Raw genomic sequence first — 24,291 nt, 5'->3', positions numbered from 1 at the left:
ACAAAAGAAAAATTCGGAGTAGGTATTAAAATCCATGGAGAAGAAATAAAAACTTTGAGGTTCGCCGATGACATTGTGATCCTATCAGAGACAGCAAAGGACTTGGAAGAGCATTTGAACGGAATGGACAGTGCGTTGAAAGGAGGATAAAAGATGAACATCAACAAAAACAAAACGAGGATAATGGAATGTAGTCGAATCAAGACGGGTGATGCTGAGGGAATTAGATTAGGAAATGAGACACTTAAAGTAGTAAAGGAGTTTTGCTATTTGGGGAGCAAAATAACTGATGATGATCGAAGTAGAGAGGATATAAAATGTAGACTGGCAATGGCAAGGAAAGCGTTTCTGAAGAAGAGAAATTTGTTAACATCGAGTATAGATGTAAGGGTGAAGAAGTCGTTTCTAAAAGTATTGGTTTGGAATGTAGCCATGTATGGAAGTGAAACATGGACTATAAATAGTTTGGACAAGAAGAGAATAGAAGCTTTTGAAATGTGGTGCTACAGAGGACTGCTGAAGATTAGATGGGTAGATCACATAACTACTGAGGAGGTATTGAATAGGATTGGGGAGAAGAGAACTTTGTGGCACAACTTGACTAGAAGAGGGGACCGGTTGGTAGGACATGTTCTGAGGCATTAAGGGATCACAAATTTAGTATTGTAGGGCAGCGTGGAGGGTAAAAATCGTAGCGAGAGATCAAAAGATGAATTCACTAAGCAGATTCAGAAGGATGTAGGCTACAGCAGGTACTGGGAGATGAAGAAGCTTGCACAGGATAGAGTAGCATGGAGAGCTCCATCGAACCAGTCTCAGGACTGAAGACCACAACAACAAACGCGATACTACCACCATCTGTATATTTCGCTACCAGATGACTTTTGTTAGCTCAGTGTGACAGCGACGGACACTTGTAGCGTATAGAGAACACTGTACAGGTGTCGTTTGTGGGCATATACAGCAGATCAGTCTGTAGACTTGGGCTTGCATCTTCATTTATGTTAAAGCGTGCATTCCTCGCATTTCTATATTTTTCCCCAACTCTTGTACGTAGCTGTGGGGACGCCACAAGTGGTCGCTGAGACTTTTTCTGGAAGAGATGAGGCCGTTAAGCGCGGTTGCTGCTCCCGCCCCTGCCACAGACAGAATCGATGCGGCCACCCCGCGGCCACCAGACGCGTCCAGAGAGCCTCGTTAGACATAATTACGCACCGGCCAGCCGGTGCTGGTGGGCCCACAGTGGGCTGAGGCGGGCAGGGCCCAGGTGTGCTGCGGTCGCCGCTATTCCTGTCCTCTGTGCGCCGCCTCCCGTCTCCCGCCCCTCAGCTTGGAGGCCGGCCTGCCGGCGTTTACCTTGGCGCGGCCACCGCCTGCCACAGAGTCAACGACACTGCGCTTGACCGCCGCACTCACCGGCAGTGCTTCACGCTCTTACATGCACGGCCCCGTCCCGCCCACTTCTTTGGTTCTAATCCCGGCGTTCAGGACTTTTGCAGAGGTGTCGTCGACAGATATGGACAAACTACACTTATGAAACATCCTGGCAGATTAAAACTGTGTGCCGGACCGAGACTCGAACTCGGGACCTTTGCCTTTCGCGGGCAAGTGCTCTACCAAGTGAGCTACCCAAGCACGACTCACGCCCCGTCACGTTTTATTCTAGAAACAACCCACAGGCTGTGGCTAAGCCATGTCACCGCAATATCCTTTCTTCCAGGAGTGATAGTTCTGCAAGGTTTGCAGGAGACCTTCTGTGAAGTTTGGAAGGGTGGAGACGAGGTACTGGTGGACTTAAAGCTGTGAGGACGGGGCGTGAGTCGTGCTTGGGTAGCACCGGCGCGGTAGCTCAGCGTGTTCGGTCAGAGGGTTAGCTGCCCTCAGTAATAAAAAAACTGAGTTAAAGGATCAATAACGAACTACTGAAACGGATGTCTTACGACTTCCGCACCGAGCAGATGCAACGAACGAAAGCGAACAAAATGACAGAAAAAAAAAATGTAGCTCAGTTGGTAGAGCACTTGTCCGCGAAAGGCAAAGGTCCCGAGTTCGAGTCTCGGTCCGGCACACAGTTTTAATCTGCCAGGAAGTTTCATATCAGCGCACACTACGTTGTAGAGTGAAAATTTCATTCTAGAAACTACACTTATGCTCATGAATTAAGGATAATTGCAGAATGCGGTGCCACACAAAGTGGCACTACACAAAACTGGCGCTAATAGCATAGGCACATAGGGAACACATGCGACACAGATCTGTAAGTCCACAGTATTGGTGATGAAGTGAGAAAACCGTCCAGAAACACATGTGCTACAAAAAAAAAAAAAAAAAGAAAAGAAAAAAAAAAGGTTCAAATGGCTCTGAGCACTATGGTACTTAACATCTGAGGTCATCAGTCCCCTAGAACTTACAAGGGAACCTCCCCATCGCACCGCCCTCAGATTTAGTTATAGGTTGGCACAGTGGATAGGCCTTGAAAAACCGAACACAGATCAATCGAGAAAACACGAAGAAGTTGTGTGGAACTATGAAGAAAATAAGCAAAATATACAAACTGAGTGGTCCATGAGCACGATAGTCAAAATCAATGAGTGTATGAGCTTAGGAGCGCCGTGGTCCCGTGGTTAGCGTGAGCAGCTGCGGAACTTAAGGTCCTTGGTTCAAGTTTTCCTTCGAGTGAAAAGTTTGCTTTCTTTATTTTCGCAAAGTTATGATCTGTCCGTTCCTTCATTGACGTCTCTGTTCACTGTAATAAGTTTAGTGTCTGTGTTTTGCGACCGCACCGGAAAACCGTGCGATTAATAGACGAAAGGACGTGTCTCTCCAATGGGAACCGAAAACATTTGATCGCAATGTCATAGGTCAACCGATTCCTCCACAGGAAACCACGTCTGATATATTGTATACGACACTGGTGACGGCATGTGCGTCACATGACAGGAATATGTTGACCCACCTAACTTATACACTTGGCGAACGGGTAAAAAGGTTCTTCTACCTTGCCCGATTTAGGTTTTCTGGTGGATGTAATAATTACTCCCAAAAAAGTGATGAAAACATAAGAGTTTGTCACATAAACTGAAAATAAGAAATTAAACTTTTCACTCGAAGGAAGACTTGAACCAAGGACCTCTCCTCTCGTAGCTGCTCACGCTAACCCCGAGACCACGGCGCACCTTCGTTCTCACTCTCTTTGATGTTGCCTATCTTGCGCATGGACTACTCAGTTTGTACATTTTGCTTATTTTTTTCATAGTTCCACACAACTTCTTCCTGTTTTCACGATTGATCTGTGTTCAGTTTTTCAAGGCGTATCCACTGTGCCAACTTATAACTAAATCTGTGGGGGGTGCGATGGGGAGGTTCCCTTGTCAAAACTGCTTAAACCTAGCGGTCGCCCTGTCCCAGACTGAAGCGCCAAGAACCGCTCGACCACACCGGCCGGCCATGTGCTACAAAACGCCACTGTTTCCTGCGCATGTACCCCGACATCAATATGGGATACGACCACCATGAACACGTACACAGGCGGCACAACGGGTTGGTATACTGTGGATCATGTGGTCGAGCAGCTGCTGGGGTATAGCCTCCCATTCTTGCACCAGTGCCTGTCGGAGCTCCTGGAGTAGGGGTTTGAAGACGTGCAGCGATACGTCGACCGAGAGAATCCCAGACGTGCTCGATGGGGTTTAGGTCTGGAGAACAGGCAGGCCACTCCATTCGCCTGATATCTCGTTTCAAGGTACTCCTCCACGATAACAGCTCGGTGGGGCCGTACGTTATCATATATCAGGAGGAAGGTGGGACCCTTTGCCCACCTGAAAAGGCGGACATACTGGTGCATAATGACGTCACGATACACCTGACCTGTTACAGTTCCTCTGTCAAAGACATACAGGGGTGTACTTGCACCAATCATAATCCCACCCCACACCATCAAACCACGACCTCCATACAGGTCCCTTTCAAAGACATTAAGGGATTGTTATCTGGTTCCTGGTTCACGCCAGATGAAAACGCGGCGAGAATAACTGTTCAGACTATAACTGGACTCGTCCGTGAACATAGCCTGGGACCACTGTTCCGATGACCATGTACCGTGTTCTTGGCAACAGGCTTTAAGGGCTCTCCTGTGACCAGGGGTCAGTGGAATGCACCTTGCAGGTCTCTGGGCGAATAAACCATGTCTGTTCAGTCGTCTGTAGAATGTGTGTCTGGAGACAACTGTTCCAGTGGCTGCAGTAAGCTCCCGAGCAAGGCTACCTGCAGTACTTCGTGGCCCTCTGCAGGCAATGATGGTGAGACATCGGTCTTCTTGTGGTGTTGTACACTGTGAACGTCCCGTACTGTAGCGCCTGGACACATTTCCTATCTGCTGGAATCGTTGCCATAATCTTGAGATCACACTTTGTGGCACACGGAGGGCCCGTGCTACAACCTGCTGTGTTTGATCAGCCTCCAGTCGCCCTACTATTCTACCCCTCATAATGTCATCAATATGTGTTCTTTGAGCCATTTTCAACACACAGTCACTATTACCACGTCTTAAAAGGTCTGCAAACTTATTCGCTGCACCGTACTCTGACATGCACGAACACACCTCTGCATATGTGGACTGCTGCAAGCGCCATCGTAAGACGACTTCAGCTCAAATGCACCGCATGGTCATACCTCGAGGTGATTTAAACCCGCAAACCACCCACCAGAGTGTTGTTTCACCATGTATCAGCATTATCCTTAATTTATGAGCATGAGTGTAATTCATCTGTTGGAACTACACTATCGGAAAAAAATTATTACAGCTAGAAATACGACATCGATTTTGACCAGATTACGTCATGTGCCACCTGGGGGACAGTAAAGGCAAAAACACTCTATCTTCAGGCCACAAGTGGCCCATCGGGACATCCGACCACCGTGTCATCCTCAGATGAGAGTGCAGATAGAAGTGGCGTTTGGTCAGCACACCGCTCTCCCGGTCGTCACGATGGTTTTCTGTGACCGGAGCCGCTACTATTCGGTAGAATATCTGCTCAGTTGGCATCACGAGGCTGAGTTCACCCCGAAAAACGGCAACAGCGCATGGTGGCCCGGATGGTCACCCATCCAAGTGCCGGCCACACCCGACAGCGGTTAACTTCGGTGATCTGACGGGAACCGGTGTATCCACTGCGGCAAGGCCGTTGTGGGGGACAGTAGACGTGCTAATAATGGTTTCAACTTTGTCCGCCAGCAGATAGTGTAGTGGTACAGCTTACCAGAGCGCATTTGTGTCTACCGTTTAATAGGGTATACTCACAGCCATAAGGCTCAGTTTGGCGCAAACGTTTGGAGCAAGCAGCCAACCATGCAATGGAGACGCACTCGTGCTGCCTACAGCCAACTGAGCGAGTTCGAATGGGGTCAAATTGTGGGCTGACGCGTGATACGATGGTCCTTTCGAAAAACTGCCACACAAGCTGGATGTCCTGCGCCAGCTATGATACTATGCTGGTATCAGTAGTCAAGTGAACACCCCACACTCGTTGACGAGATTCTGGACTTTCACGCAGCACAGACGCTGCCAGCATCGTCGTATTGTACGGGTAGGAGTGGCAGATCATACAGCTACCACAGCTCAGAGGAGATGGGTTATGAACCCGGACGTGTCAGAATGAAATGTTGCGAACTGGTTATTACCGGTGGAATTAAGGGCACACACACCTCTTGCTCGTCTTCCACTCAACCTACAGCGTCGATGTACTAGGCTCGAGTGGTACCGTCATCGGGTTATTTGGAAGATGGATTGGCGCGACGTGGTCTTCAGCGATGATGGTCGTTTGCGAGTACGACGTAGTCCTGGCGAGCGCTGTCTCATAGAGTGCATTCCTCTCCGACACACTGGCCTCCCCCCAGGCCTTATGGTCTAGGTGGACAAGCTACAACTCTCGTTCACCTTTGCAGTTTCTAGAGGGGACGCTAACAAGCTCTCGGTCGTGCAGAGTGCTCTTAAACGAGTCCTTTTGCCGTTTCTGAAATTGGAAGCTGGTATGTTGTTCCAACAGGATAATGCTCATCCACACCGTTACACTCAACTTGATCTGGAAGACGTGCAGTTAACTTCCCTGGCCAGCGCAATCTCCGTACCTGTCTCCAATCGAGTGCGTGTGGGAAATGATGGGACGGGAAGACACTCGTGCAACTCGGCCTTCAACAACTCCTACAGAAGTAAGTGAAAAGGTCGAGCAGAACAGTTTTTACTATTTGTACGATCAACTGATACCAGTGATCGCCTGCACTGTCGCCCGACATACGAATACGGATCGACACATGGTACCTCGGAACCGCCTAATGATCTGTAAATGTAAACATTTAATGTTCTCTGTATGCAAAGTTGCAATTATAAAGCTTCCCGCGCCCGAGTTCCCGGGTCCGATTCCCGGCGGGTTCAGGGATTTTCTCTGCCTCGTGATGACTGGGTGTTGTGTGATGTCCTTATGTTAGTTAGGTTTAAGTTGTTCTAAGTTCTAGGGGACTGATGACCATAGATGTTAAGTCCCATGGTGCTCAGAGCCATTTGCAATAATAAATCTGGAGTGAATGGGGAAACAAGTAGGATGTACTAAACTACTGGCCTTTAAAATTGCTACACCAAGAAGAAATGCAGATGATAAACGGGCATTCAATGGACAAATATGTTATACTAGAACTGACCTGTGATAACATTTTCGCGCAATTTGTGTGCATACATCCTGAGAAATCAGTACCCAGAACAACCATCTCTGGCCATAATAACGGCCTTGATACGATTGGGCATTGAGTCAAACAGAGCTTGGATGGCGTGTACAGGTACAGCTGCCCATGCAGCTTCAACACGATGCCACAGTTCATCAAGAGTAGTGACTGGCGTATTGTGACGGCCACCATTGACCAGACGTTTTCAGTTGGTGACAGATATGGACAATGTGCTGGCCAGGGCAGCAGTCGAACATTTTCCATATCCAGAAGGGACCGTACAGGATCTGCAACATGAAGGCGTGCATTATCGTGCTGAAATGTAGGGTTTCGCAGGGATCGACTGAAGGATAGTGCCGCGGGTCGTAACACATCTGAAATGTAACGTCCACTGTTCAAAGAGCAGTCAACGCGAACAATAGGTGACCCAGACGTGTAACCAATGACACCCCATACCATCACGCTGGGTGATACGCCAGTATGGCGATGACGAATACACGCTTCCAATGACCGTTCACCGCGATGTCGCCAAACACGGATGCGACCATCATGATGCTGTAAACACAACCTGGATTCATCCGAAAAAATGACGTTTTGCCTTTCGTCCAACCAGGTTCGCCGTTGAGTACACCATCGCAGGCCCTTCTATCTGTGATGCAGCGTCAAGGGTAACCGCAGCCATGGTCTCCGAGCTGATAGTCCATGCTGCTGCAAACTTCGTCTAACTGTTCGTGCAGATCGTTGTTGTCTTTCAAACGTCCCCATCTGTTGATTCAGGAATCGAGACGTGGCTGCACGATCCGATATCGCCATGCTGATAAGATGCCTGCCGTCTCGAGTGTTAGTGACACGAGGCCGTTGGGATCCAGCACGGCGTTCCGTATTACCCTCCTGAACCCACCGACGACATATTCTGCTAACAGTCATTGGATCTCGACCAACGCGAGCAGCAATGTCGCGATACGATAAACCACAATCGCGATAGGCTACAATCCGACTTTTTTCAAAGTCGGAAACGTGATTGTACGCATTTCGCCTCCTTACACGAGGCATCAGAAAAACGTTTCATCAGGCAACGCCGGTCAACTGCTGTTTGTGTATGAGAAATCGGTTGGAAACTGTCCTCGTGTCAGCACGTTGTAGGTGTCACCACCGGCACCAACCTTGTGTAAATGCTCTGAAAGCTAATCATTTACTTATCACAGCATCTTCTTCCTGTCGGTTAAATTTCGCGTCTGTAGCACGTCATCTTCGTGGTGTAGCAATTTTAATCGCCAGTAGTGTAATTTTTTACCACAGTGTAGTTCACTGATGACTGGATTTTAATGGATCACGTTCATTTTTAACCATTCACCATTCCTTTTTTATCTAATTGTCAAATTCTGAATAGGTTTTATAAAAGTGATGGGTGGGAAGGGGGGAGTGGGAACGGGGTTGAGGAGAGGGAGAGGAGTTGGGTTTGCTGCGACTTAAACTACTTTCGCGGTGAACGACGAAATGGTTTTGCGATTTCATGACAAACTATTCTGCTACTACTCAGTATGTGGTGCATGTTACGTCTTATTCGCCTTACTACAAACGGAGATTGATCTAATACGTCTGTGGTGTGGCTGTGTATAATGCGAGATCGGGTTGGAAGCATGAGTTCCTTTTAGAGGAAGGGATATAACAGCTGTGCCCCTTCCCGCCCCACTAGGTGTGCTTACGCCCTACAATAACGAGGTTTTACAGTATTGCATTAAATTTACAATTTTTCTAAATGAAAATTCATGAATTGTTTATAATGGAAACGCTTTCTCTCGCCACAAGGAGTTCATTCTAATAAAAAAGAAGTATGTATAGGTGACAAAAAGTTCTCCTTTTAAAAATTCAACAATTTGGACCAGAAATTTTTTAAATTATAACTAAAATAGTTAGTGACATGAGCGAACGAAACTGAGATTACAGTGGACCCTTGGTAGTCCGACTAATCGCTTTACAGGATTAACAGGTAAGTCTCAGTAGCTGGAAAATGAATTGTAAAGGGAACTGTTTTGACACTTTCATTAAATTCCAAAATAAAATTGTGTTTTTTAACAAAACGCAGAGCATAACCCTATGTATTATTCCAAAATATTGTTTGTGAAAGCTATGGCATAAACTCAGGAGCACAATCTCTTTCAGGAACACGTACTAGCATGTAGAAATGCGAGATACAACGAACCGAGACATCTTGTTTTAATTTTAATCTATATATATATATATATATATATATATATATATATATATATATATATATATAAAAGGAAATGTCCCGATCGATAGATTCACTCACAGTTTCATCATCGCCCAGCCCAAACCACTGAGGACAGAACCTTGAAATTTGCACAGGGTGTTGACGTTATGCTACAGGCGTCGTTTAAATAGAGATTTTTTGAAATGCTATCCCTAAGTGAGTGAAATAGCCTCTTCGAAAATGTCGCTAGTAATGAAATTTTGAAGCTAGAACATCGAAAATTGGTGTTTGGTTTCTCGGTCAGAAATAAAGAAATACTTGTTTCAGCATTTTTGAAAATTTTACCCCTATAGGGGTAAAACAGTGTGTGTAAGTTGTTTTTGAAAATAAATCATTACTAAAGAAATACTGAAGTATTTCTAAAGCTACATCTATAAAAAATTTTATTTGACTTCCCGGTTACAAATAAAAAATATTTATTTCAGTGTTTTCGGGAATTCAACGAGGGTGAAACAGGGAATGAAACGTTTTATGAATATATTTCCTCATGAAAGTGTTTTTAAAGCTAAACCTATTAAAATTTGAATTTGGCCTCTTGGTTAGAAATTTAAAAAATCGGAAACTAACGGGTTATGAAAGTTTTTGCGGAAAAATTTCATCATGCAAGCATTCTTGAAGCTAAATCTATGAAAATCTGTGGTTAACTTCTCTCTTAGAAATAAGCCCCTAAGGAAATGAAATAGGAGGTGAAATGCTTTATGAATATATTTCATTGTGAAAACATTTTTAAAGTTAAATTTTTGAGGATTGGTATATGGCTTCTCGGTTGGAAACGAAGAAATACGAGTTTTACTCTTTTTGTAAATTCAACCCAAAAGGAGGTGCAACAGGGTCATCATCACCCAGCCCAAACTGTTAAGGATTGAAACTAGAGATGATACTGATCTTATATCGTAGGCAAATTTTAAGAAGGGGTTGTTCGGAATTCCAATGCTAAGAGGGAGAAGTAGGGGATGAAAAGTTTATGAAATTATTTCACTATGAAATCATTTTCAAAGCTCAATCTATGAAAATTTTTATTTGGCTTCTTTTTTAGGTATAAAAATAAAGTTTTTCACTATTTTTAGCATTTCAACCCCCAAGAAGGATAAACAATGGATGAAAATTTATAAGAAAATATTTCGTTTTAATAAAAAAAGCTAAATCTAGCAAAACTGGTATTTCACTTCTCACTTAGATATAATTATATATGTGATAGGAGACGAAAGTTTCTACGGAAATATCCCGAGAAGAGCGCAAAAGGCATGATTAACAGAAACCTAGAAATCCAGCTAGCAGACTCGCTTTTTGGTCAGAAGCACATTCGGAAAAGACATTCCTTTTATGGCCTTAATTAGCGTGGAAAGTGTAGAAGGCGTTGCGATTTGTGAACAACATAAAAATTAGACTGTAGAAAAATAAAAAAATTATCTGTACAGATCATACATTATACGCTAGTGAGGCAGCGGGCGCTAAGATACTATATAAATATAACACGATTATAAAGCATCGGTCGTGGACCCTGAAAGGCACACTAGTAACTAGAAGTCGAGACAACGAGAACGGGCGAATGGAATGAACAGAAGGGACTACAGCCCGATAGTAAACGACCAACACTGGAACCGCAGCGAGAAACGAGTGACCATCAGAAAAAAAACGATACTGACCCCCCTTCTAGTCCTAGATGTCTCCAGAATGGCTCTGAGAACTATGGGACTTAACATCTGAGGTCATCAGTCCTCTAGAACTTAGAACTACTTAAACCTAACCAACCTAAGGACATCACATACATCCATGCCCGAGGCAGGATTCGAACCTGCGACCGTAGCAGTCACGCGGCTCCGGACTGAAGCTTGGCCACCGCGGCCAGCATGTCTCCAGACCCACACAGTTGGTTCCTAGCACACTTTCATAGCAACATGTGGCTTGAGTGTGTGTGTTTTACCTACTCCAGAATCCAAACATGGACAGATTAGGTTCATTGTGTATTATGCGACCCTGGTGAATGGAGTATCTGCCTATGGTTGTGCTAAATGAATTTCGGACTTCAGCGGAATCATTCAGCATGCTGTCCTGCACCGGTCAAACTTAAGATATTTGAAAATTTGATTTCATTTCATCAACGATAGCACGGGAAATTCTGGAATTATTTCTGTATTAACGATGCCGAGAGTACGTCTTTGTGTAATAGAATTAATAGAATTTGTGTATTCCCCTTCACATGCATCAAGGGGCCTGATCATTTTATGTATAAATTGGTACAATTTTCAAGTATTTTGTTTAAAAAAGTCTTCATTGGTTTTAAATAAGATCACTGTTAAAATACACGAGTAACACGATATTTTATATATACCGACATTTTATTTTTAGGTTATAGCGAGATTAGATGCTTTCTCGCTGAATATGTGTTTTCGTGATATGTTAAACGTTCAATTGACGTGGACTTGGCTTGGCTTAGCGATACACTTGTGCAATATATTTTGTGGCGTCTGCGATCCAGGAACTAATTTGTGTATTTTATTATGTGTGTGTGTGTGTGTGTGTGTGTGTGTGTGTGTGTGTGATTTTTGTTATTTATTAGCTTTAATTACGTCTATTAGTGCAATGTAGACATGATACCATTCTTGAATTCGAGTAACACATTTGCTATGCTTATTTATTCGTGTCCCTTTCCCCTTATTTGTGAAATCGTGGCTATGCTGTTTCCGAGGGTGCTTTTGTTTTATATACAACTTAGAGTTCTTATTTATTTATTCTATTCACAACTGTGTGTTAGACACTGAGTATCAATAATTTCCTTCTGTGTGGTGTTATCATTGTGTTTTATGTATTGTCTTCCTCTGGAAATCTGTTAGTATTAACTAGTCTCAGCAATATTGGCGACTCCATTCTGCGACCAAAAAAATATTGTTCCAGAATTTGTAAGTAAAACTAAATATGTTTCGAGCTACTGAAGTTTATAAAATGAGAGGAAATGAATGTGACAAAAATATGTAACTGACAATTATTCAGTTGCAGACATAGGACAAAAACTTTAACAATATTATTGGTAACTGAGAATTATCAGTCAAAACCATTAAACACTTCTATGATTGTTCATTCTTCAGAAAATATTGAGTACACATTTTATTCATTAATGTATCAATTAAAACGAATGCGTTCACTTTGATGTGATACCTGATAGCTTACAAGATAATAGACTGAAACTGAATTCAGTGCCTTTGTCGTCTCTGAAACTAATTACTTTGACAAGAAGTCTCTTTAAGTGTTCATTCGCTGCAAATCGGACGATTCACTCTAGAAACGGGACAATGTCCGTTACATCCCTTCTCCAAGGGGTGTCAGACTGTGGGAAAACGTATTCTTAAGGTAGGAGGAAAGTAATTTCAGGTTATTGAAATTATCTCGCTATGAGGCCTGTCTGGGTAGCTCACTTAGTAAGAATGCTATCCGTGAATCAAACGTAAATAATTCTTCATTAATATCTCGTAAACCGTGGCATTACAGGTATGAATGTTGCTACAGCAGCAAAAATAATGTACTCATATGATTGGAAGACATGTTCCGCCTCGACAGCACGTGTTTCTTCGTCAAACAAAACGCATATTTCTACAACCAAGTTCTCCGCCAAGTCATCCGTTTTTGTAAGAAATATGTCTCACAGAAGGGTGAGTATGACTATATAGAGCAGAACGAACCCCGTCACCAATTTTCATGCTCGCAGATTGATTTTATCGAGGACATAATTAAAACTTTATGACTACCTGTTGCATATACAAAATATATAGGACCGCTCTCAGTAAATGCACATGTGATTATGTCAGGACATAAAAGCATGTGGTGATTCAGTGCAGTGTTAATAGGGTAAGTCTTGAAAAGGAATAGAGTCTCATCGCAAGTTAAAGCCTGTGCCACCTATCATGTCAGTTGAGTTCTGTGGCAACAAACAGACCTTGTAAAAGTCGTTTGTATGCGATCTCAGCAAAGAGGGAATTACGAAAATATTTTAGTCTAAACAGTGTCGAATGTCGGACTGATTCAATAGCGAATCGTGGTTTAAATGCCAACAAAAACACCCTTTACATCCATGAAAGAGAGAACTGTCCCTAGATTTTCTTAATAATATTACTTTTCTTAAACATCTCTCTCTCTCTCTCTCTCTCTCTCTCTCTCTCGTTCTCTCTCTCTCTCTCTCTCGATCTCATTAAATATGTGAACGCAAAATATTTCTTTTAGAATTAACGGGATTGGTTTAAAATTTTATGACCTTGAATCATCAAAATTATAATGTCATCAATTTCTGTTCGTGCTGATGGAACGGACTTCGTTAAGATAAAACATGCAGGTTATATGTGATAAAAGTAACTAGTAATTACCTCAGTAAGATGGCCGTAATGACGGCTGTGCAAAACGCGACCAAGCCGGCTAATTCTTGTCACAGAAACTCAAAAAAATAATGAGCAATCAGTATTTAGTAAGCATGTTATACATCTTACTACTGAGACATTCCTTATTACTGAGGAACACGTGCATGGACCTTCCTTCCCAAAAGTTACAAGAAGGAGAAAAAACTGAAGGATACGAAATTGACAGTCTTTTTTAGATATGGAAACAAACAATTAATCAGCCTTACAAAGAGACTACATAAACCTTTGATATACATATACTTCAACATTATGTGATTTCCTCGCTAGGTGGAAAGGTAAAATTTTAAGTTTTATTAAACGTCATCATTCACTCGAGATGAGTTACACTGTTCAAGAGTGAAAAAAACATTGTGACATTTCAAGATTGACACAAAGAGCTACAACCATACCTGCACTCTGGTCCACATTGGGGAGGTGAAGGTCGGATGGCACAGGTGCTCGCACAAAAGTTCACTGTACAACTGACAGCTACAAGCAGATTTCGTACATGATTTCAGCAACAGACTCATACAGTCAATAAAAAAAAAGACTCTTGCAAGAAAGTGAAGTGTCAAAACTGCTGCAAGACATATCTGCTTTCATTACACCAAACTAATTCTAGCTTTAATGTTAAGTTTAATATTAGTGTTAAATTAAGGCTAAAAGAAAGATGGGTAATACCAGGAGCAACTACGTTCCTAACCAATTCTAGGATTAATGGTAAATTTAATATCACTGTTAAATTAAGGGTAATCTTAGAGAAGATGAGTAATACCGAGAGAGACTATGTACCTAATTTTTTTTCCTTATTTGTTTTATTTTTCCCCACACCCCTTTTACTAATTCTGAACACGTCAGTAAAGCAAAAGAGTATTCTAGACGGGAGTAATTTTAAGTCTGGTACTCTTTTGTTCCCCCCCCCCCCCCCCCCCCATGAACCATGGACCTTGCCGTTGGTGGGGAGGCTTGCGTGCCTCAGCGATACAGATAGCCGTACCGTAGGTGCAACCACAACGGAGGGGTATCTGTTGAGAGGCCAGACAAACGTGTGGTTCCTGAAGAGGGGCAGCAGCCTTTTCAGTAGTTGCAAGGGCAACAGTCTGGATGATTGACTGATCTGGCCTTGTAACATTAACCAAAACGGCCTTGCTCTGCTGGTACTGCGAACGGCTGAAAGCAAGGGGAAACTACAGCCGTAATTTTTCCCGAGGGCATGCAGCTTTACTGTATGATTAAATGATGATGGCGTCCTCTTGGGTAAAATATTCCGGAGGTAAAATAGTCCCCCATTCGGATCTCCGGGCGGGGACTACTCAAGAGGATGTCGTTATCAGGAGAAAGAAAACTGGCGTTCTACGGATGGGAGCGTGGAATGTCAGATCCCTTAATTGGGCAGGTAGGTTAGAAAATTTAAAAAGGGAAATGGATAGGTTGAAGTTAGATATAGTGGGAATTAGTGAAGTTCGGTGGCAGGAGGAACAAGACTTCTGGTCAGGTGACTACAGGGTTATAAACACAAAATCAAATAGGGGTTATGCAGGAGTAGGTTTAATAATGAATAGGAAAGTAGGAATGCGGGTAAGCTACTACAAACAGCATAGTGAACGCATTATTGTGGCCAAGATAGATACGAAGCCCACACCTACTACAGTAGTACAAGTTTATATGCCAACTAGCTCTGCAGATGACGAAGAAATTGAAGAAATGTATGAGGAAATAAAAGAAATTATTCAGATTGTGAAGGGAGACGAAAATTTAATAGTCATGGGTGACTGGAATTCGAGTGTAGGAAAAGGGAGAGAAGGAAACATAGTAGGTGAATATGGATTGGGGGACAGAAATGAAAGAGGAAGCCGCCTGGTAGAATTTTGCACAGAGCATAACATAATCATAACTAACACATGGTTTAAGAATCATGAAAGAAGGTTGTATACATGGAAGAACCCTGGAGATACTAAAAGGTATCAGATAGATTATATAATGGTAAGACAGAGATTTAGGAACCAGGTTTTAAATTGTAAGACATTTCCAGGGGCAGATGTGGACTCTGACCACAATCTATTGGTTATGACCTGTAGATAAAAACTGAAGAAACTGCAAAAAGGTGGGAATTTAAGGAGATGGGACCTGGATAAACTAAAAGAACCAGAGGTTGTACAGAGATTCAGGGAGAGCATAAGGGAGCAATTGACAGGAATGGGGGAAATAAATACAGTAGAAGAAGAATGGGTAGCTTTGAGGGATGAAGTAGTGAAGGCAGCAGTGGATCAAGTAGGTAAAAAAACGAGGGCTAGTAGAAATCCTTGGGTAACAGAAGAAATATTGAATTTAATTGATGAAAGGAGAAAATATAAAAATGCAGTAAGTGAAACAGGCAAAAAGGTATACAAACGTCTCAAAAATGAGATAGACAGGAAGTGCAAAATGGCTAAGCAGGGATGGCTAGAGGACAAATGTAAGGATGTAGAGGCCTATCTCACTAGGGGTAAGATAGATACCGCCTACAGGAAAATTAAAGAGACCTTTGGAGATAAGAGAACGACTTGTATGAATATCAAGACCTCAGATGGAAATCCAGTTCTAAGCAAAGAAGGGAAAGCAGAAAGGTGGAAGGAGTATATAGAGGGTCTATACAAGGGCGATGTACTTGAGGACAATATTATGGAAATGGAAGAGGATGTAGATGAAGATGAAATGGGAGATATGATACTGCTTGAAGAATTTGACAGAGCACTGAAAGACCTGAGTCGAAACAAGGCCCCCGGAGTAGACAATATTCCATTGGAACTACTGACGGCCGTGGGAGAGCCAGTCCTGACAAAACTCTACCATCTGGTGAGCAAGATGTATGAAACAGGCGAAATACCCACAGACTTCAAGAAGAATATAATAATTCAAATCCCAAAGAAAGCAGGTGTTGACAGATGTGAAAATTACCGAACTATCAGCTTAATAAGTCACAACTGCAAAATACTAACACGAATTCTTTACAGACGAATGGAAAAACTAGTAGAAGCCAACCTCGGGGAAGATCAGTTTGGATTCCGTAGAAACACTGGAACACGTGAGGCAACACTGACCTTATGACTTATCTTAGAAGAAAGATTAAGGAAAGGCAAACCTACGTTTCTAGCATTTGTAGACTTAGAGAAAGCTTTTGACAATGTTGACTGGAATACTCTCTTTCAAATTCTAAAGGTGGCAGGGGTAAAATACAGGGAGCGAAAGGCTATTTACAATTTGTACAGAAACCAGATGGCAGTTATAAGAGTCGAGGGACATGAAAGGGAAGCAGTGGTTGGGAAGGGAGTAAGACAGGGTTGTAGCCTCTCCCCGATGTTTTTCAATCTGTATATTGAGCAAGCAGTAAAGGAAACAAAAGAAAAATTCGGAGTAGGTATTAAAATTCATGGAGTAGAAATAAAAACTTTGAGGTTCGCCGATGACATTGTAATTCTGTCAGAGACAGCAAAGGACTTGGAAGAGGAGTTGAATGGAATGGACACTGTCTTGAAAGGAGGATATAAGATGAACATCAACAAAAGCAAAACAAGGATAATGGAATGTAGTCTAATTAAGTCGGGTGATGCTGAAGGAATTAGATTAGGAAATGAGGCACTTAAAGTAGTAAAGCAGTTTTGCTATTTGGGGAGCAAAATAACTGATGATGGTCGAAGTCGAGAGGTTTTAAAATGTAGGCTGGCAATGGCAAGGAAAGCGTTTCTGAAGAAGAGAAATTTGTTAACATCCAGTATTGATTTAAGTGTCAGGAAGTCATTTCTGAAAGTATTCGTATGGAGTGTAGCCATGTATGGAAGTGAAACATGGACGATAAATAGTTTGGACAAGAAGAGAATAGAAGCTTTCGAAATGTGGTGCTACAGAAGAATGCTGAAGATTAGATGGGTAGATCACATAACTAATGAGGAAGTATTGAATAGGATTGGGGAGAAGAGAAGTTTGTGGCACAACTTGACCAGGAGAAGGGATCGGTTGGTAGGACATGTTCTGAGGCATCAAGGGATCACCAATTTAGTATTGGAGGGGAGCGTGGAGGGTAAAAATCGTAGAGGGAGACCAAGAGATGAATACACTAAGCAGATTCAGAAGGATGTAGGTTGCAGTAGGTACTGGGAGATGAAAAAGCTTGCACAGGATAGAGTAGCATGGAGAGCTGCATCAAACCAGTCTCAGGACTGAAGACCACAACAACAACAACAACAACTCTTTGGTTACCTGTTTCGACACGAAGTCATCAGATTCAAAATTCCCAGCTCCAGGCAAATCAAATTGTCTAAGCTTACCACCTGTGCCACCTTGAAGTTTCCGCAGTCGAACCAAGGACCACTGTCTGGAACACCGGTCTCACGCAGCCCACCCAAAGCTTCCAAGCGCCGCAGCAGATGGCATGGGAGGTGAGCTGCAACAGCACCCAGCATCTCAGGTTGTAGATGTCGCACTGCCGCTGACTGCACCACTCGCGCTCTGTCAATCGAAGTCTTTCTGATATTACTCCGCTGCCAGTAAATCCTGCATGGTTGCCAGCGTGGAGTTTTACTGTTATGGGTGTTGGAGTAACGGGCAACTTGCATCTAACTGTTCTAGACTCCCATTTCTGAGCCCCCGAATAGTAATAAAGTTTTGCGCCAAGTGAAACGTCCATCATTAGGGCCTAATACACAAATACTGGCATATACGCAGTGGATAGTGGTTAACATTCTCTATTTGTGGTCCTAAATATACAAGTGACTTCATTTTAAATTAACTTCTCTCCTATGTACCAAAATCTAAAATCTGAATTTCAGAGGGTATTTGTATGTTCCAACAAACGAATATTCTTTTCTAATTTCACATAATATTCTTCATATTAAATAAAAAATCTTGCACAGAGTGTAATAAACTAAAATTTCACTTTGCCACTCATACTTCCTCTAAATACCTAGAAATACAACGTACTTCATGAAGATCGTGACTTTGACTGTTTCCTTGAAAATAGGTATTAAAAGCACTGTACCTTCTAAATCTGTCCTTTTAATGTTCCAATCAGTATTAACAATAGATTCATTCAAATAATCTGGTCTGGGCAATATACATTAAATCCGTCCGCTATTTATACAAGTTCAACACTAATAAAAGCGACAAAATACAGGGATGGATTCTTGACTGAAAATGGAGGAAAAAATGTCCTATGGTCATGAGTCCGGAAATGCAACCGTTGCCACGGTAGCACTGTAGCACTAACGGATGAAAGTTCCTTTGACCACTTGCGGTGTAGCGTTGGTTTGAAATTACGAGTACTGTGCAGGCTGCAAATTAGAAATTCACCTACCTCAGAACGGCGTCTGCTCGATGACCCTTCACTCGGCATTGTAGATACTTAGAAGATGATGTAAAAGCAGCGTTGATAAGAAACGCCATCTGATATCTACAATTACTGAGGCCGCGCGACTCTAGTAATGAAGTAAAGTTCTGTAGAAAAACTGTCAATAAAAACTTATGGGCCGGTAAGATAATGTATTGGCCTCTGGAAAATACTGTCCGAAATTTCCACACAAAAAATTTTATTTGTTATTATAACCAAAGAAACGGTAATATTCAGTTCACATTTAAACTAATGGTTATTGTCGTCAAGTTCACAATTCATACACTCATTTTGCATGCACAGCAGCCAGAAACCTGTCGAAATCCGATCCGAGTTAAACAACGTTTCCACTGTCAATGATTCCACCACTAACATGAGTTATTACATTGGGTCCTTCTGGTAGATTTCAAAAAAGAAATGGCTCGCCAAAAAAGCTCAGTGGTTGAATACTGAAACATGCCACATGGATACTGCGAAGGCCAAATTTTCAGAAGCGAATATCATTCCAACAATGCAGTTCTAAAACTTCAAAACTTCACAAAACTGTCTGCAACTACATCAGCGTTAGTCACGACACGTATAAAACGCGAGGAAATCAATATTCCTTCATTTTACACATTATTTTGACTCACACTAGTAACATGACCGTCCGCGTTCAAAGCTAGCATGAGACTCCCTTTTGTGACCTCACTCCCAGTATAACTATCAGGTAACGAGCGGGAACCGTCTCAATTATGATTGGCTGACCATACTCGCTGCGAATCGGAATGGTCGCTCATGATCATACTCGCGCGAAAACTGGCCTGCGCCAATCCTTACATACACACGCATCTACGTCATTCTGATATACAAATATTAAGATAATGTTTAATAAACGAAAACGAAAATGCAATAAATCTGGAAATATCCTTTGGATATAGATAACACTCCAGCTGACTTTCTGGCTGCTCTGTTACAATAGCAATCACACGTAGACATACGTCGTCATCAAAGTGGCTAAATGCTCCATGAACGTTTTCCCACGACAGGCTTGCGTAACTCTTGCAGGTTACTTAAGATGGTATATAATTCAACATTAAAATTTGACGAATGTCCCACGTACACACTCTCATTCACTCACATATACTCCCACAACAATTTTAGACATCAATAATAATTTTGTCTGATTTCTATATTACAAAAACGAAAAATAATTAAAGTTTCAATATGAAAATGCGAGTTCCTAACTGAATTTAGTTTCCTAAGTGTCGGTTTTTTGCTTTTTTAGCAATTCCTTTTTATCTCTGAAACTATGATAGTTATAAAACTGAAATTTGGATATAATCTTCTCCTGAATGTCAAAAGCTCAAAAGGTAGGGTACCGATTTTGAACATGATTGAATAATATTTAATATCATTTATTTAGGTTCTTATAGGTGGTGAATCTACGCGTCCAATAAGAGACGTTGGACCCACGGCAGGTAGTGACAGATGCGCGTGTCTCCCAGTTAGGCCGACGGATGTCAGCGCCCGAAGTTACATGCAGCTAGCTATCCTTAAACAAACGTGAGCTCGGAACAAACTTGCGACGCTACGCACTTGCCGTGTATTCCACGTGTGTCGCAGGCTGTTTAATTGATCAGCGTACTGTAAGCAGCAGAATGATCCGATGTTCACACAGGTAACAAGCCTATATAGTGTTTGTGTATGACGAAGCTGATGGAAGCGGTCGAGAGGCAGCACGGCTATACCAAATCAAGTACCCTCATAGACATCAACCACATCATATAACATTTCAAGCCGTTTTTGGGCGTTTATGTGATAATGGGTCCTTTCAGACTATCGTGTAAGGAGGCGGCAGACTTCGAGTACACCAGATGTGGAGGACCAGTAAATGTTCAAATGTGTGTGAAATCTTATGGGACTTAACTGCTAAGGTCATCAGTCCCTAAGCTCACACACTACGTAACCTAAACTACCCTAAGGACAAACACACACACCCATGCCCGAGGGAGGACTCGAACCTCCGCCGGGACCAGCCGGAGAACCAGGTTCTAAAGAGTTGTGATACTAACCCGAGTACAAGCCCCAGGCAAATGGTCCGCCGACATGGTGTAAGTCGAAGTACAATTATGTATAACCTGCGTGACAACCGCGTGCACTGCATCTTATGAGGGCACTTCGAACATCTGTTGTGACGTGGATCTGATGTAGTCAAGAATCTGCCCCTGCAGTTTGTCGGTTTTATTAATGTTCACTCTGTATAAAACAAATACTGATTAGTACAGAGTTAAATTGAAATTTTCGATAGATGACATTGGCCTTCAGACGTTCGTTGCTTGTAGACCAATTATAATATTGCCGTCGCCACACACTTTGGAAACGCTAGGTACTGCATTCCCCAGCGAGACGAATTGCTGTGCGGTGGCATATAATTTTTATTACAGCTGTTTAAAAAAAAATAGTATATGCTTTATCACCCACGTAGAGTTTAATTCTGACGCCTAGCGGCAGTTCCTTCACGTCGACCTAGCCTTATTACTCAGACGAGGAGACCGTCACTAATGATAGCAGTAAGTACTGTGCTCATTGGGAAATGGACTGTGCCCTCTTGGGACCTGTGCTTGTTTGATGGTTCTGTAAATTTATAGAACATGTTTCAGTTAGTGTCGTTCACTACCATCGTTTAAAGCAGTTGTCTTCCTCACTGCTCATGGTATTTTCCAGGAGAACAATTTCCAAATGGGCTCCACTGTTCTCCAGAGCATGAGGATGAACTGAAGAGATTATTTTCAACGTGATGTGTCTAAAGCTCAGACTAATATTACGTCATGTATCTCTAGCTCAGACTAATATTACGTTTAAAATTACAAAACGTTGTTAAGACGTTTTCCCATCTTGCTACTTCTTCCTTTTTTTTTCTTTTTGTCGGTGCGGAGATTATCCTGTTCAAAGCTGTATCAGAAAATCAGTGTTGTGTGTAAAGTGAAGTATCTCTTTTTTGCGTTGTATTTCTAAACTGTCGCGTTTCTAAACAGCCAATAGAAACACTTCATGCTGATACGTGAGATCTCGAGCTCTTGCAAAGAATATTATTTTGATTTACTTGCACTATATAACCACACAACGTTAAAAAGTGGTAAAAGATAATAACTCCTTGCAGCTACTGTGTAGCCACGCGGAAGAAACCTTAAGCAGAAAAGACTTGATGTTGTAAATCAACTTTTAAATAACTGATCCACACTGTGCTAACTCGTTTATGAAATTTAAAACCTTTTCTCCGTATTTTCAGCCTATTTTAAATACTATTTTTCCTAAATTCAATAATGTAATTAATGTTTGGAGTGATGTAAATGATATTTGACTTTTTACGGTAAAAACATAAAAATTGTACTTATTTCTGTAGATAATATCAGTGATTTTGCTGCAAACTCAGTTATTTTCAGTCCCAAAGTGCATTATCGATCACATTCTAACGACCAGAAGTTTTCTGTTTGTTAAGTCTACATTTAGAACGTAAAAATGGAGTTATGTGACAAAAATTGCACTTCATGAAGGAAAACTAAGTACGTTATGTAAAATTTGCATTTCATGGGTTTTTGTTTCTTGGGAAAAAGCTCTCTGGAAACACACTTTTCAGATATAGTTAATGCCTCACGTCTAGGAGGATTGTCTGACGAGAGTTCAGAACTCATTACTGATTTCCTTTTGTTCTACAGGAACAGGTGACTGCGCATTTTCTTGTACCATTCATCTCAAGAAGCTACTCTGCTTCTATTTAGCTGTCTTTGAGAAGGAACAGCTCTGACTTGTGTGTAATACTTCTTTCCAGATCTACTGTACCGGCAGACCGTGAACGTGAACAATGGGCCAGTAGACGTAGAAATAGTGGACGTCTCTGGAGAGTCGGTACGTAAAGCGTTGCCTCAGCATGCAGTACACACACGTTGCCAGACGCACGTGTACGGTGATTTCATGTTGAATTCATTATTTGACATTGTGCTGTACATATAAATTTTTGTTTTTTACCTCTCCGTATCCGTAAGCTTAGATCAACATTGCCTCAGTAACACAGCCGTATACATTCTTCCATTGCTTCAGATTGAAGAGTGGTCAGTAGGACCCGTTTCATAGTTTTTCAGCGCAACTTGTTCCTTAACGTGCTGACAGCGATGGCTTTCTTGTATGCATCTTCGCTGCCACATCCAAATATAGCCTCTGGCAAAGGAGAGTGCGTCTGAATTCATATATCTATTTTCCCTTTTTTTCTTTTTGGGGGGGGGGGGGGGTGAGGGGAGAAGAGACCAAACTACGACGCCATCGGTCTCATCGGATTAGGGAAGGACGGGGAAGGCAGTCGGCCTTCCCTTTCATAGGAACCATCCAGGCATTTGCCTGGTGCGCTTTAGAGAAATCACGGAAAACCTAAATCAGGATGGCCGGACGCGGGATTGAACCGTCGTCCTCCCGAATCCGAGTCCACTGTGCTAACCACTGCGCCACCTCGCTCGGTTCTATTTTCCCCGCGTGTGTATGTGTGTGTTTGCATGCATGTGTGTGTGTGTGTATGTGTTGTTTGTGTGTGTGTGTGTGTGTGTGTGTATGTGTGCTGTATGTGAGTATGTGTTTGAGAAAGAGAGTAGATGGGAGGATATGAGTAATTTGAAATCTGCTCTAGCCTTTTCAGAGACCTTGATAGAGTCGTAGCTTTGTAGTGCTAACCTAACCTTTAGATAGCTTGTGCCAAAACCAAAGCTGCTGTTCAGTAGAAGGGGGGTCGGTAGTCTCGTTTCACGAGGCACAAGTGCCTAGTTGGCAACGTGTCTTCTCCCCCGCCACTGGCGCGAGGCGAACGCATTATCGCACAAATATGTCATGCATTGTTCGTCGGGGTTTTGTGATTCGAACGCTTCTGTGCGCATTACCCTACCATCATGGACAAAGCACTTTGTTACATTAGTTCGACTTTAGTGTGCGGGTAATTTGGTACAGTTCCTTTTTAAGAATAACGCAAAGATTTTGGGAGGTCTGTTTATTCTAAACTTTCCTCGGGTATACTCATACGTTTCAAGAATTTCAGTCTGTGTTACTCCCTCTTGAGAGCACGACCGCTATGCTTGCAGGAGTGTGCTGTTTTTGGTCGGATAAAAGCGCTCGATATTACTTGCAAAGCCTTTTCATGTTCTTAGTATTCGCGTATTGCTTTCTATTTGTTAGATTTTCCTATTTTCAATGTGGTTTCCTTCGTGAATATTTGACTGAGTACTAACCATAAGCTAACAACATCCTGCAGCATGGATAACCCTTTAGCTCATGTCTGAGTAAGACAGATGGATATGTACATCTGTCCAAAATTTCTGCTTGTTAATATTTATTTCTTTGTGCAGTTGATAATTAAAAGAAGTAAGTACAAAAATGTTCAACGAGAGACAGAAATACAGCAATATAAATCCCGTAGGAGTGAAACAAATAAGAAGTGCAGTGCGGCCAAGGCGAAATCAGTGCAGCAAAGATGTGAAGGAATCAAAAGAGAAACGAGCGTCGGGAGGACTGACTCAGCATATCGAAAAGGAAGT

The 24,291-nt window shown here is 42.3% G+C and overlaps 1 protein-coding gene across 1 annotated transcript in view; it reads left to right on the top strand.

Annotated features, from left to right (window-relative positions):
* The window catches only part of LOC124593808 (ras-related and estrogen-regulated growth inhibitor-like), a 128,597-nt gene that overhangs the window by 87,729 nt on the left and 16,577 nt on the right, over nucleotides 1-24,291 (top strand). The window contains exon 4 of the mRNA XM_047132155.1: nucleotides 22,548-22,624. Within this exon, the coding sequence (XP_046988111.1) occupies nucleotides 22,548-22,624 (77 nt within the window). The remainder of the gene's footprint in view (nucleotides 1-22,547; nucleotides 22,625-24,291) is intronic.

This window comes from Schistocerca americana, chromosome 2 (assembly GCF_021461395.2).
Source record: "Schistocerca americana isolate TAMUIC-IGC-003095 chromosome 2, iqSchAmer2.1, whole genome shotgun sequence".
Classification (NCBI taxonomy): domain Eukaryota; kingdom Metazoa; phylum Arthropoda; class Insecta; order Orthoptera; family Acrididae; genus Schistocerca; species Schistocerca americana.
Note: the sequence above shows the minus strand (reverse complement) of the source record. Positions and strands in the feature narration are given on the sequence as shown.